Raw genomic sequence first — 16,106 nt, forward strand, 5'->3', positions numbered from 1 at the left:
CGAAGAAACAGATACATCCTCCTTAGATACCTTCTCAGAAGGTTGTGAAGGACCTGGAGCTAGCAATAGGAGGTGGAGCGGAGCAACGCTGAGCGGAGCAACGCGGAGGAGACCGACGTGGAGGAAAGCGAAGCTGAATGGTGGATTTAATAAATGTCATTTCACTGATCATCTCGAGACTATACTCATAAGAGCTGCAACGGGTGTCCACTCCATTCTCGCGAAGAATCTGCATAATAAGCAAAGGATACGGAAAGCGCTCATTCTGATTTGATGTCTTGATATATTTTGCCATCCTATGCCAAATCAAGAACAGAACATTCAAATTAATTCCATGAGATCGCACCTCGTCGGGACGCCCAAGCAGATACATATATAGAAGCCGATCCCAATGTACGACCTTCGTGTTCCTCATCGACAAAATATTGTAATCCATTACAAAGTTCAGAAATTGATACTCCAGTTTTAACTCTTTTGAAAGAACAGAATTCCCCGCCGACAGAGTATCGGGCACACACACGCCATTCACAACGCGACGCCAATCGCGGAGTGAGTCAATTCCAGCATGCAGATAATCAACTCCATCAGTACGAGCTTGCATCTACAGAACCGAAGCAATCATATTTGGCGTAACATCCAAATGAACGCCTCGAACAGTCGTCTTGAATACATAAGGCCCTCCTTCGGAATCTTCAAGATACCCGGCTCTCATATAGAATTCTCGAATCAGCTCGAGACAAGAACCGGTCTGCTCGAGGAATGAACAAATAGCAGCAATCAAATATAATGCCTGAAATGCGGGCGCTTCCTCAATGAGCTTCGGAACACCCACATCACGCTCGCCAATGCATACTTTAGGAGAGAACATCGCCTGGCGTTTTGACGACACCGGCGCATCCTGCGAGCTTCGACGAGGAGGATCAAAAGCAGGTTCACGAATCTCAACTCCCCCAGTCCTTTTCCGACCACGAGTGGGAGCTAATTTCTCTTTTCCTTTCCCCTTTATTGTCGGCTCATTTTCTTTCTTTTTAGAGAGAACCTCAGGAGTAAACGATTCCAATTTGCCGACTCAGTCTCAGAGTGATCAGAGGCTTCATACCCACTGCCCGCATCCTCAACAATATTCGAAGGCTGATGAGCCGAGGATTTTCGGCGCTTGCCACCACCACCCACACCAGTCATCAAAAACACAAGCACCAACAAGAGAGAATACATCTTGAAAGAATGTCCTGTTTATGACAATTTTGTGAACAAATTCAACATGTAAACATCACATTTTCAAGGTTTTTCCAAAATCACAAAATGTATATCTAGAAATTCCTAGGGCCACAAGTATTCATGAATGATGAACATCCAGTACAAAACAATACTTAACAATGCTAAACAAAGAGAAAAAATTCGTCATTTTTAGAAAAAATAGGCATAATATTTTTTATTTTCACAGTCGGAATAGATTTGAGCAAAACAATGATCTAAATCATGCAAAAAGATTACACAATACTCTCTAACATGTTTAGAATGAATTGAGAAGCAAAAAACACGAGATCAAGCAAGATTCATGGACAAATCATGAAAAATCATGAAAATAACCATATTTTTGGGTTCTTTAACAAAAAATATACTAAGATCTAAAATCCTTACCAAAAACGCGATGAAAACGAGCGAGATCGGAGGCAAAATCACCAAGAAGCAGAGGAAGGCTCGTGGGAAGAAGAATGAAAAGAAACGGTGAAGAATGAAGAAAGATCGGCCAACTTTTCTTATATGAGGTCGGGCGGAGGGTCTGGACCTTCAACCCAGGGTCCAGACCCCGTAGCCTAAAACCCAATTTTGTTTTTATTTTTTTTAAAAAAATCCCAAACCTCATCTTTAATATTCGTGAAATCCCAATGACTTTTAAACAAAATTTCAATTTACGTTAAACTTGGTCAATTTCAGAAAATATTCAAAAATGTCAAAATCGATTGAACGAAAAATCAGATAAATTCTAGATGAGTATAACGTTGAATTAAACACATCAAACAAGATCTAAAAATTTATTGTATCTATCTGCCATCAACTTCACCAAAATATTGAATAAAGAGATCCCAAAAATTGAAATCTTCAAAATAATGTAACCAAATTGAGATATGCACAAAATTATAATAAGGGAGTGGCTCTTTGAGCATCTTGTACCATTCCACCTTATATTATCTAAGAGATGTATCAAAAATATAGCAATCAATTTTACCATCTCTAGAGCATTTTGTTAAAATTTTACTTTGTCCTTTTTCATTTTGCTTCAAATATTTCAACGATGCATAACCATGTGGCAGCTGCACACACTGTCCGGACAACTGGGGTGGTAGCTCTTTCCTCATGTGGTGCTAGTTTTCACACTCTCTTGAGGGATGTAGCTCTTTCTACATCTTATGATTTTCAATATCAAATACTATAAAAACTTTCCCTAAATTAGCGCAACCTCCAAGTTGAAAATATTATTGAGAATTCAAGAAATAAGAAAAATCGTCATTCATATCATAGTGAATAATCAAACAAGACAGAAACAATATTTAAAGTTCAATGCATGAGCTGTTGAATTTAACAGTGTATACCGAAATAGAATTTAAATAGTTAAATCCTTCAATAAATATGACATATAAGAATAGACCTGCTAATGACTAAGCAAAATGTATCATGAAGGAATCAAAGCCATATCATGAGATTCACAGATGATGCGAAAAATAAACATGCCAAAACCAATTTAAAAAGAGCAAAGAAACAAAATATTCATGCATATACCATGGCCTATAGAACTTATCTAGATAGAGAGATTCATACCAATAGCCTTTCGTAAATGTAGAAAACGTTTTGATCTAAAGGCTTTGTCAAAATGTCAGCAAGTTGATCATCGGTAGAAATCTCTTAAAAAGTACATTAGATTCAACTAAATCTCTTAAAAAGTGATACTGAAGTTCAATGTGTTTTGTTCGAGAATGTAAAACAGGATTTTTAGAAATATTTATGGCACTTGTGTTATCACAAAGGATCGTTACAGTGGTGGAGGGGATCCGATAGTTACTCAGTAAACTTTTCATTCACAATTACTGAGTTGAGCAACTACCGGCAAAAATATATTCGGCCTTAGCAGTGGAGAGTGCAATGCAATTCTGTTTCTTACTATGCCATGCAACAAGACAGTGACCTAGATAGAAACAGGCTCCACTAGTACTTTTTCGATCATCCAGAAAACCAGCCCAATCAGCATTTGAGTATCCAATCAAATCCAGAGATGTTCTCTTAGGATACCAGATACCATAAGAGGTTGTGTCTTTAACATACCGAATAACTCTTTTAACTACTTTCAGATGGACCTCCTTGGGATTAGCTTGATAGCGTGCAGAAATTCCAACACTGAAGGCTATGTCCGGTCTACTTGCAGTCAAATATAACAAACTTCCTATCATGCTCTGATAGAGTTTCTCATCCACACTTTGTCCCTCAGTATTCAATCCAAGACCTTTATTACTTGTACCCATCGGAGTAATGAAATCCTTGGCACCTTCCAACCCAAATTTCTTAACCAACTCTCTCGCATACTTGGATTGGCACAGATGAATTCCATCTTTTGCTTGTTTCACTTGAAATCTAAGAAAATAAGTAAACTCCCCCATCATCGACATCTCAAATTCACTTGTCATTAATTTAGCAAATTCGGTGGCATCTTTATCTTTAATTGTGCCAGAAATAATGTCATCAACATAAATTTGTGCCACAATAAAATCATTTTTCGAGTTTTTTACAAATAGAGTTCGATCTACTCCCCCTCGGTTGTAGCCCTTTGCTAATAAATATTTTGTTAAGCGTTTGTACCATGCCTGCGGAGCCTGTTTAAGTCCATAAAGTGCCTTTTTAAATCGAAAAACATGATTAGGATATTTTGAATTTATAAAACATTTAGATTGTTCAACATAAACTTCTTCTTTTAAAAATTTATTTAAAAATGCACTTTTAACATCCATTTGAAAAAGAGTGATTTTAAAATTACAGCCTATTGCGAACAAAATACGAATTTATTCAAGACGAACAACCGGGACGAACTTTTCATCAAAATCAATTCCCTCTATTTGTGAATAGCCCTAAGCAACAAGTCTAGCTTTATTTCGAATTATAGTACCATCCTCATTTTTCTTATTTTAAAAAATTCATTTGGTACCAATTACATTTTGTTACTCAGGACGTGGCACTAATTTCCAGACATCATTCCGAGGAAATTAACCAAGTTCTTCTTGCATTGCATTTATCCAATATTCATCAAGAAGTGCTTCCTCAATATTCTTTGGCTCAACTAAAGATACATAACAAGCAAATTCACACTGCAATTGTCTCCTAATTCTCACACCATCAAGAGGATCTTCAATAACATTTGACAAGGGGCGATCTTTTAAAACTCTCATAGTTTGAAGATCAGAAGAAGTGCTAGGGGTTTCATGAGGTACAGATAAATCATGTGATGCAGCAAATTCATGAGATGCAGTTTCATTCGATGCAGAAATTTTATCATTCACAGGTAACACAAAAGGAGAATCATCATCATCATTTGACAAAGCATTTGAAGAATTATTCACAGAAGAATTTATAGAAGAAGCTTCATCTACTTTTATATTACATGATTCTATCACCGTTTTAGTACGCAAATTGTACGCATGATATACTCGACTAGTAGTAGAATACCCAAGAAATATTCCTTCGTCACTTCGGGAGTCAAATTTTCTAAGATTTTCACGATCTCTAAGGATAAAACATCTACTCCCGAAGACACGAAAATATTTAATATTTGGCTTTCTACTATACCACAATTCATACGAAGTATGTAAAGTACCCGGGCGTAAGTAAATTCGATTAATTACATAAACGGCCGTGTTAACTGCTTCAGCCCAGAAGTGTAGTGCAACATTCTTGCTGTGAAGCATAACACGTGCCATCTCTTGAACAAACCGATTTTTTCGTTCAACCACTCTGATCTGTTGTGGTGTATAAGAGGCAGAGAATTCATATATTATTTCTTTTGAAACACAAAAATCAATAAATTTTGAATTTATAAATTCTCCCCCTTGATCACTTCGAATGCGCATAATTTTATCATTACGTTCAGTCATAAGACGATGATAGATTTTAGAAAAAGAATCAAAAGTATCAGCTTTTTCACGTAAGAAAGCACTCCAAACAAAATGAGTAAAACATCAACTATAAGAAGAATGTAACGTTTCCCACCAATACTTTGAATCCTAGATGGTCGCATCAAGTCCATGTGAAGTAATTCTAGAGGTTTAGATGTCCCTAAGTGACTCAAGCTTTTATGTGCGGATCTAGTTTGTTTTTTCAGTTGGCAACCCTCACACACAATGTTCTCTTTATAGTTTATCTTAGTTACACCTTTAACTACTTCCTTCTCTGTGATTCTAGAAAGTTTCTTAAAGTTCATGTGACCTAGTCGTTCATGCCATAAAGTTTCAGTATCAAATGACGCTAGGTTGCAACGTTCAGTTAAAGCACAAGCAACTATATAACAATTGTTCAGTGACCTAACACCTTTTAAAAAGAAAGAATTATCATCAAGAGTCATAGAAGATTCTTTTGCAGAGACTAAACAGAATACCCGTTATCACACAATTAACTTATGCTTATGAGATTTGTCTTAAGCCCTTCTACATAAAAGACATCATTCAAAGTAGGGCCATCAGAGCTAGTTTTCAATAATTTTAGATGACCGACCATCTCCGAAGACAACAAACCCTCCGAAAATTTTGTTTACAGATGTAAAACAATTTTTATCGCTGGTCATATGTCGTGAACAACCACTATCTAAATACCATGAAGAATTATCATAAGCATGAAGCGAAATGTGTATGACAAGGCAAGGAAAGAGTTCACCTTTGCGCACCCAAACCTTATGTGTTTTGGGTTGCGTCGGCCGACTGGATTGAGAAACTCGTTGCTTGTCGACGATTTGGGCAATTTTCTTCTTTGGATCATCCTTCTTCGATTTCCACGTTTGCTTTGTATTCGCCTTAGAATTCTTTTTCGAATCTTCCTTCTTCGATTGTTCCAGTGGCCTTCGTTTCATGGGTTCGTAGTACCTTTTGGCTTTTGTTTGCAACTTCTTTTCAGATGACCTACAACACCATATCTATGACAAGTTTTGTTAGCAAAATGATTCTTGAGAGGGATAGACTTACCATAAATCTCAGGTGCAGGTTTCGTTAAATGTTCGTCCACTTTCTTCATGACTTGATCGACGTAGGTCCATTCGTATCCAAGTCCGAACTTATTGGTTTGACCAAGTCGCAACATTTTGTCAAGTTTACTTGAACCAGATGAAAATCTATTTAGATCCGATTTAAGTTGAATAATCATCTTGATAAATTCTATGTTTGATTCTCTAGCTTCCGTGTATTGCTTGGTAAGGAAATTAACATTTTCAACATACGATTCTTTTTCCTTCTCAAGCAATGTACACTTATCTAATAAAGAATTGTAGGACTTTTTCAAACCATCTCTTTCTTGTTCAAGACTTTTCGTCAAACCTTCCAATCTTGTGTTTTCTTCTTTCAAATCAAGTAATCTTCGCAGCAACTTCTTATTGTGCTTCGCCATCTTCTTTGATTCAACAACAAGTTGATGGTATGCGGCGACCATGTCATCTTTCTCCGACTCTTCATCCGCGGAATCACTCTCCAACGAAGATTTTTCATGCAAAGGAGACAAAAGAGTGGAATCAGTAGAAGTTAAACACATAAAAGAAGAATCGTGTGCAATGAGTGCAGTAGCATTTATATCCTCATCACTTGAGGTTGACTCAACAAATGATGAATCATCCTAAGTAATGGCTTGCATCGCTTTCTTTTCTAAAAATTTTTTATCAGGACAATCCGATGCTATGTGACCAAAACCTCTACATTTGTAGCATTGAATTTGTCCTTCGACATTCTTCTTTTCTTTTGAAATATCTTTTGATGAACTCTCAGATTTTTTAAATTTAGAAGAACTGCTCCCTTTTGACTTGATTTGCTTGGAGGAGGTTGGTTAGGTCGGTGGTATCTTTCTAAAGTTCCGACATAACTTCTTCGTTAAAAGCGCCAATTGCTTTTCGAACTCCTCTAAGGTTGCGTCTGAGTCCAAATCCGAAGTTGATGACATCAAGTCGTCTTCTTTTGTTGATTTAAGAGCCATACCTGAAGCTTTAGAACACAACTTGAAAGAAGATAAATTAGAAGGAAAATTCATTTCATAAGTTTGAAGCGCACCAACTAATTCTTCTACTTTTAATTCATCAGGATGTTTTATCGTTTCTATGGCGGCAACCTTTGGACGAAATCGTTCGGGAAGGGCCTTAGAATTTTTCGAACAACTTTAGGTTCGGAAATTTTTTCTCCCAAGTTAGCACAAGTATTAACAATATCTTGAAGACGAGTATAATATTCGGTAAAGGTTTCGTATTCTTTCATGTGAATTGAATTAAATCTACTAGTCAACATTTGCAATTTTTGAACCTTTACCAAGCTTGTACCCTCATGTGTAACTTGTAAGGTGTCTCAAATTTCTTTGGCGGTTTCACAGGCCGAAACATGAGAAAATTCAGTTTGATTTAAAGCATTGAATAAAGTATTAATACCCTTTCCGTTAAACAATGATAATTTATTTTCATCTTTCGTCCACTTATTTTTAGGTTTGGGGACGGTAGCATTATCGACAACTTCAGTAGGATGTTTCTATCCAAATTCAATAGATGGCCAAACCCGCTCGTTGATGGCAATTAGAAAAGCTCTCATGAGAACTTTCCAATAAGCGTAGTTGGTGCCATCGAAGAGTGGGAGTCGATTAATGTTACCGCTCTCGGCCATAATTTACAACCTATACCCGCTCTGATACCACTTGTAAGTTATGGATCCCAAAGATGTAAAAGGTAAAATAACACCTAGAGGGGTGAATAGGTGTAAACGGCAAAATAAAAATCTCAATGTAAGTTAAAACCAAGTGCGGAAAAATAAAACCAATACACCAAGATTTTACGTGGAAAAACTCCTACTCGGAGTAAAAAACCCACGGGACCGATCACACGAAACAATCCATTATGAAAAAATTGAGTACAAAGTGATTTACCAAATACACGACCCGACTTTACCGAATCCTCATTGTAGATAATCTTCGCCGGTCCTCGATCGATCGAACTCCTCCAATCGATCACGCCACAACTCCTCGCAGCAACACTGTCTCGAATCCACGAGTGTCCACCGAATCCTCGGCCTCACGCGAAGCCCTCGCGCAAACACTCCATCCAATGCTCATAGAAAGAATAATTGGTGTTGGTTGAATTTCTTAGAAAAACCATAAGATATGAGTCCATCATCAACTCGATTCTCAATGAAACATTGGAATAGAAACCTAAGAATCGAGTCAACGATTGAAAAAACAAAACTTGTTTTAAGACATAAATCGAAAAGTATAGATCAAGTCTAACGGAGCCGATCGTCGATTTGGAAGCCGCATCATTGAAAACAATTTGGCAGCACGGTGATCTCCGTGCTACCGATAGTATACCAGCCTAGCTCTCTCTCTCTCTCTCTCTTTATATATATATATATATATATATATATATTTGAGTTAGTATACTCTCAAAAGCACCAACCCTTTGGTGCTTTTGAGATTCTAGCTCTTGGATCTACTCTTTGATTATTAATAATCTTTGGATCAAATACAATTCCATCTATCACCACCTACCACCACCTACCACCATCATCTCAATCCTACATCTCCATCCAATACCTAAAAAGTCAAAAATACCAACCCCTTGGTACTTTTGAGAATTCCGCCTCACCTCTCTCTCTCTCTCTCTATATATATATTAGTTAGTGAGAGAGAGAATAGCGAGGTGAAAATTAAAGATGGGAAACTGTGCGTTTAGAGGCTTCGAAGAGGGCGGAGACAGCAGCAGCACAATAAAGGTCGTGACTGCCAGCGGCGGAATTGTGGAGCTGCGACAGCCCGTCGCTGTGGAGTCCGTCACAAACGGCTTCCCCGGCCACGGCGTTTACCGCATCCGCAGCTTTTCCTCCCCGCAGCAGCTCCTTCACAACGAGGAGCTTATCGCCGGAGAGCGCTACTACCTCCGCCCCATCAACCACCCTCACCACACCCTCCCCTCCCACGCCGCGCCCTACCGCGTCTCCTTCGACCGCGACGGCAGCTTCTGGAAGAAGCAGGAGATCGCGCAGAGTGCGGTTCCGTACAACAGGTTTCATGGCTACGTAGGAAATAGTTGTAATAGCGGTGGGGGAATGTGGAAGGTGAAGTTGGTGATAAGCCCCCAGCAGTTGAATGAGATTCTGTCGCAAGAAGCGAGGACGGAAGCGTTGATCGAGAGCGTCAGGGCGGTGGGGCAGTGGGGCTTTCTCAGTGGCGAGCTCCGACCAGTGGAGCCTCGCGAGTAGTCGGAAGGGTTCGTCGGAGAACGTAGGTTATTATTAGCGGAGTGAGTTTTCACTGTACCAGTTATTCCGTCCAGAATTACTAACTCTTCAATTAAGTACAACTGTTGGTGATCCAATTGATACCCCTAAATGTTGTTGAGATATATTGCTGAGTTACTGGTATGCTCATGTGTCATAAATAAATTGATTCGTGCATGACAGATCAGTACATTAGCAGCTACGATCAAGTCTATAACTATTTATTCAATTAACTTTTTCTTAGAAACTATAAATTAAAATGTTTAAACTATCACCATTTATGTCCTACCATGTTACAGTATTTGATTTGCTATTAATCTGGAAGAATTTTTTCAGACAGGGAGATAAAGATTTTCTCTGTTAGGCAATGAAGAAACACTTATTATTAGGAATATCAGTATTCATTATTAGAGAAATGCTAAGTTCATTATTTGATGTTTGCTGCAGGTTTTGTTCCCGGGTTTTTAGCACTTTTGGTAGGGATTCGCGTCTTTGCTTTGCTTTGCTTTGTCTTTCATCTTTTTTTTTGTTTTTCGATCCATTGGAATGATGGGTGCATGTGGAGTTGTCCTCTGCTTTTCTTTTTTCTTGATTTCTTTTTCACTTTTTCTTTTGCTTATCCTTCTTCATTTTGGAAGAAGAATGAAGGTGATGTAGGAAAGGGCGGTGGGCTTTTTCTTCCTACTTGGATGTGGTGTTTATTAAGCGCAGGGCATAAGTTAAAGATGCCTGGGAGTCGGAGAACTTGTAAGTTGTTTTGTGGCTTGTTTTGCTCACTCTACTGATCAGTTTTATTGTTGTACACAAATGTGCTGGGAAGTTGATTTGCTATTTTCCCCTTTTTTTTCCCTTTTTGTGTGGATACTGTTATAGTTTTCTCTAATATTGTATTTATATATTGTTGAGGTATATATTAGTATTATGATGTAAATAAATTGATTGCTTGAGACACGCATTCCAAACTAATATACCATATAAAGTTAAAATATAACAGTAACATACAATGATAATACTATAAAAATCTTAAGTTTCTTTTTTTTTTTCTTTTTAGTTTTGGTCCATATATATATACATACAAGTTTTGATACCTTAGTTGAAGGGGCCGGCGAAAACAAATCAAATAATTAATATCAGGTCTTATCCGCATTCCTATTCAATTTTGTCTATATCCGTAAATAAAACAAATCTGGATTTAGTCGGAATTGGATATGAATATGATTTTAAAGAATTCAAAATTATTGGCACGAATATCCAAAAATTTTTGAGGGAAAAAAATAGACATTGGGTCTTAGTGTAAGTGGTAGAGGCCTTACACTTTTAAGTGAGGTGTGCCAGTTCTGACTCTCCCAACACCACTAGTTTACTTCTAAAATTTAACAATAACTATTTAAACTTTTTAAGTATCTAAACTTACTTGAGACTTAATTATAAATTTAAATTTAAATTTAAAATATGGATATCAAATTTAAATTTGAATATAAGCTTCACGTTTGAATTTAAATGTATTTGTAAAAATTTTCATTTCGAACACAATTCAAATTATGAATTCATATTTAAATTTAAAATTTAAAGCTCAAATTGTTAGTCCAAATTTAGATTCAAATTTTGATTACAAATATAAATAATAAATTTAAACTTTTATTAAAAATTATTTTTAAATTTTAATTGCTACATAATTTAAACTATGAATTTAATATTTCATTTTAAATTTAAATTTGAAATGAAATTTAAATCAAATTTTATTTAAATTATAAATTAAAATTTGCATAAGAAACTTAAATATAAACTGTAAATGTAAAATTAAGTTTTAAGCTTTAGATTAATTTTGGAATGTGTAGTATACTTTTTTTATTTTGAATTATGAATTTTATTTTAAATATATTTGTGGACAATTAAAATTTTCTTAATCAAATAATAATAATGGGTTGATTTTTATTCGCAAATTTGATCCATATACGATGAAGAAATATTCGATTGTATCATAATCTGGTTTTAGCTGATATGCTAACCAAAATTTAATTAATATCCCACACATATCTCCATCCATATTTATATTAAAAAGAAAGGTGGATACAGATATGGTTTCAGTAAATATCCGACTCTATTCAATGCTTTTTCATCCTTAATTAATTGAGTGTACATTTGGTACATTGGGTAGAATGAACTGGCAGGAACCTAGGGTGGATAATTAATAAGAAAACAAATTATTGTTGTTTGTGAATAACTATTATTAATTTATTTTTAGTACTTTTGTTGGCCATTAGCACATGATTGACTTCATGTGATTTGGAAGAAATTATTTATTAATTTATCACTAATTTTTGTTGGTGCAAATAGAGAATTTTTTTTTTATAAAAAAGTCTCTTTTAGGTTTTTTTTTTTTCAATTATTTCAATATCAAGAAAGTGGGTGAAAGTATAGAAAGTTTGATAACAAAAAACATCAATTTTCTTTTCAAAAAAGCAAAGTTGACCTAATTTTTCTTCCTGTTAATCCAGCAGATAGGAATAGAATGTCAGACGACTATCCAAACATTTGGAATGAAATTAGAAGATTATATATACAACACTTTACCAACGTCGAAATCATAGTTGTTTCCAAAAAAAATAAATAAATATTGTATAGGAGTATTGCAGAGATTTAATCCTCTGTGATTTGAATAATGTGATAATTGGTTAGAATATAGTATAAAAGAAGATGCGGCATGTTGCTTATATTGTTATTTATTTAAAAATTGTGTTAGGAAATAAGGTGGAGATGTTAGGATTTAGTTATATTTGTAAATTAATTCTACTTGGATAATGATTAATATTTAAATCTATTGGAGATAAATTAAGATTTAAATATTAATTGGAGCATGAATCTAACTAGATTAGGATAAATATTTAAATCCATTGGAGATAAAAAAAAATATATATTTAAATATTAATTGGAGTAGGAATTCTAATTGGACTAGAATTCGCGTACGTTTTAAAGGATGCATTATAAAAGCACTATTTGGGATGCTTTTTTTTGTAGAGAGTATAGTGAGAGAGAGTGCCTTCTTGATTGAAGCCTTGCTAGGAGAGAAAAAGTAATGGTTGCATGCACCTAGTGCAGGGTGCATGTGAGAGAGAAAAAGAGAGAGTTGTCTTCTTATGGATTTATAGAAGACGAGAGAAGGGTAGGAGAGATTCAAAATAAGGGTGCAGATTGTAGCTATTCTATTGCAGAATATGAGTCAGGTGTAATCTTCTCTTATTTAATGAATCTTATTTTATCCACATATTTTTAGTTTTAATTTTTCTCTTTTTTATGATTGTATCAGCTTTTGCTGAGGAGATGGATTTATGGTAAAAAATCGAATTCGACGCTTCCGTTGCGGAATCCCAACAATTGGTACCGAATCAACAACAGTCGGTATCGGAGCAAGTTGCGGATTCTCAAAATTCGGTACCGAGGCGAGTTCCGGATTCCCAACAATTGGTATCAGAGCCGAAGGTTACCGTTATGCGAGAGAGATCGACGGAGAGGGCCACAAAATTCGAAATCGAGAAGTTCGACGGCAAGAACAATTTCGAATTGTGGCAGATTAAAGTACGGGTGATCACGTTGCTTTATGGCAAAGAGGCCATAAGCGTGGAGGCTGTAACGACCCGGCCCACTAGCAGTAATAACTCGTTTGGTCTATCTAACAACCCAAAATGTTTAAGCCCAGTTATTACTACTAGTGGCCCAAGTCTCTTATAAACCCAAGCATTATCCCGTTCCCATCCGATGTGGAACTATTAGGTGTCACAGACTCCCCCCATTTAGGCCCTAACGTCCTCGTCAGCTCTAAACACGTATCTAGCTCAAGATCACCAAGCGATATAAGACTTGTTTCGCTAGTCTTTGTCATTCCGACTTTGACTTAACTGTCATTCACCGACCCTGGTTTAGTCTGTTATTCCGACCTTGGCTGAGTCGAGACTCATCTCACACTTCCAGCTGGTGAACTGGCTTTGATACCAAATGTAACGATACGGCCCACTAGCAATAATAATTCGTTGGGTCTAATCAACAACCCAAAATGCTCTAGCCCAGTTATTATTACTAGTGGCCCAAGTCTCTTATAAACCCAAGCATTATCCCGTTCCCATCCGATGTGGGACTATTGGGTGTCACAGAGGAGGTCATGGCAGCGCTTCTCTCAAGCGAAATACGAAAGATAACTCAGGAGCCCGGCACATAGAGCCGTGATACTACTCTGGTGGTGAGAGTGAAGAACGAGGCGACAATATCAACGACTGGAGATCGACAGAAGAAGCGGCTATTCGAGGTGGAGTGCTTTTACTGTCATAGGAAATGGCATATCAAGCGCAATTGTCGAAAACTTCAAAATGATCTGAAGGAATTAGAGTGACATAAGAAGAAAACTGTCATGAACCAGGATGAGATTGTATCAGCGACGGCACAAGCGGCAGAGTTAGAGACGATCGATTTTGATGTGCTGTATGCGGCGACCGGAGATGCAAAAATTTCAAATGATGCGTGGGTGCTCGATTCGGCGTGTTCTTTTCATATCTGCCCGGAGAAGGAGTCTTTTGTCACCTATAAAGCAATCAAGAAAGGAAAGGCTCTGATAGGGAATGGGCGTGCAAAGTTTTGGGAGTCGGCATGGTGAAGATTCGAATGCACGATGGAGTCGTAAGGACGCTGACAAATGTGTAGCACGTTCCTGGTTTGAAGTGAAATTTGATCTCGTTAGGGGCATTGGACTCGAAGGGGTGCAATTTTTCATCTTCAGGTGGAGCTATGAGAGTCCGAAGGCAAAATCGGATTGTGTGTGAGACGAACAAGCGTGGGTACTTATACGTTCTGAATGGAAGCACAGTCAGAACGGGAGCGATGGCGATTTGAGTTCCAAAAGTTTGCGGAGGTGCAGTCACTCAAGGCGGAGCGGCGACATCGAGCGAAGGAGACAAGCTCAAGATGGAGCTTGCATGGTGAGCTCGACGCAGCGGTTGAAAACTACAAATCTAACCAAGGTGGAGAATGTTAGGATTTGGTTAGATTTGTAGATTAATTCTAGTTGGATAAAGATTAATATTCATATCTATTAGAGATAAATTAAGAGTTAAATATTAATTAGAGTATGAATCTAACTAGATTATGATAAATATTTAAATCTATTAGAGATAGAATAAATATAGATTTAAATATTAATTGGAGTAGAAATCCTAATTGGACTAGGATTCGCGTTCGTTTTAGAGGATGTATTATAAAAGCACTCTTTGGATTCTTTTGGAGTAGAGAGTATAGTGAGAGAGAGTGCCTTCTTGATTGAAGCCGTATTAGGAGAGAGAAAGTAATGGTTGCATGCACCTAGTGCATAGGTGCATGTGAGAGAGAAAAAGAGAGAGTTGTCTTCTTATGGGTTTATAGAAGACGAGAGAAGGGTAGAAGAGATTCGAAAGGAGGGCTCAGGTTGTAGCTACTCTACTGTAGAAGAGGAGTTAGTTGTAATCTTCTTTTATTTAATGAATCTTATTTTACCCGCATATTTTTTTGTTTTAATTTTTTCTTTCTTTTATGATTGTATTAGATTTTGTTGAGAAGATAAGTTTATAGTAAAAAAAATCCGATTCGACGCTTCCATTGCGGAATCCCAACAATCGGTACCGAATCAACAACAGTCAGTATCCGAGTGGGTTACGAATTCTCAAAATTTGGTACCGGGCGAGTACTGGATTTCCAACATAAAGGGACTTTTTCTGTTAGTGGAGGGTTTAAAACTTGGAATAAGAAAGATAAATTGGATATGCATGTTGGTGAATATAATAGTAACAATAATGAAGTTGTCAAAAAATGTGAAGACTTAATAAATATAAAAGCTGCTCTTAATAAGCAATCGAAGTAAACATTTAAGAGTATCGAACTTTTTTGAATGCATCAATTGATTGCTTGAGATTTCTTTTGTGCTAAGAATTGACATTCCGTGGCCATAATAATAAACATGAAGATTCAATTAATAGAAAAAAATTTCTTGAATTTTTAAAATGGTATGCCAATCATAATACAAATGTTCAAAGTGTTGTCTTGCGAAATGCTTCAGGCAATCAACAAATGATTGCTCCGTCAATTCAAAAAGATATTGTGAATGTTTGTGCAAAAATAACAATTAGCGTCAGTATTGATGATCTTGGTGATGATTCTTTTAAAATTTTAGTTAATGGGTCTCGTAATATATCGCGTAAAGAGCAAATGACTTTTCTTTTGAGGTATGCTTATAAAATGGGGATTGTAATGGAGCGATTTATTGGTATTTTATATGTTAGTGATGCTTTCGATTTGTCACTTGAAAGTATAATCAATTTCTTACTTTCTAAATATTCACTAAGTTCATTGAGAGAATACGTAGACAAGAATATGAAGAATCTAATATGCAAGGTGAAATTAATGGTCTCAAAACATAAATCATGAAAGAAAGTATATTACCATATTCTATCTATTGATTCTTAGCTCCAATTGACACTTTGTGGCTATTGCCAAAAAATCATGATGATTTTGCATGGCTATTTGATACAGTTGATAATATTTTGAATATGGTTGGAGCTTCATGTAAGTGTAGAAATATATTTCAGAAAAACCGAGCCA

At 36.4% G+C, this 16,106-nt stretch overlaps 1 protein-coding gene across 2 annotated transcripts; it reads left to right on the top strand.

The window, feature by feature from the left end:
• LOC109708106 lies at positions 8,920–10,290 on the top strand. 2 transcript variants are annotated; one of them, XM_020229703.1, is made up of 2 exons: positions 8,920–9,511; positions 9,936–10,290. In XM_020229703.1, the coding sequence occupies exon 1, from the start codon at positions 8,925–8,927 to the stop codon at positions 9,468–9,470; it is 546 nt and encodes a 181-aa protein (XP_020085292.1). In that variant the 5' UTR covers positions 8,920–8,924; the 3' UTR covers positions 9,471–9,511; positions 9,936–10,290. The 2 variants fall into 2 exon arrangements, with proteins under 2 accessions (XP_020085292.1, XP_020085294.1); XM_020229705.1 differs by having other exon boundaries at positions 8,920–9,492.

The sequence above is a fragment of the Ananas comosus genome, linkage group 3 (assembly GCF_001540865.1).
Source record: "Ananas comosus cultivar F153 linkage group 3, ASM154086v1, whole genome shotgun sequence".
In the NCBI taxonomy this organism is placed as follows: Eukaryota; Viridiplantae; Streptophyta; class Magnoliopsida; order Poales; family Bromeliaceae; genus Ananas; species Ananas comosus.

What these genes read in the sequence shown, in the direction of transcription:
- LOC109708106 (XM_020229703.1), top strand. Translation starts at nt 8,925, where the DNA reads ATGGGAAACTGTGCGTTTAGAGGCTTCGAAGAGGGCGGAGACAGCAGC.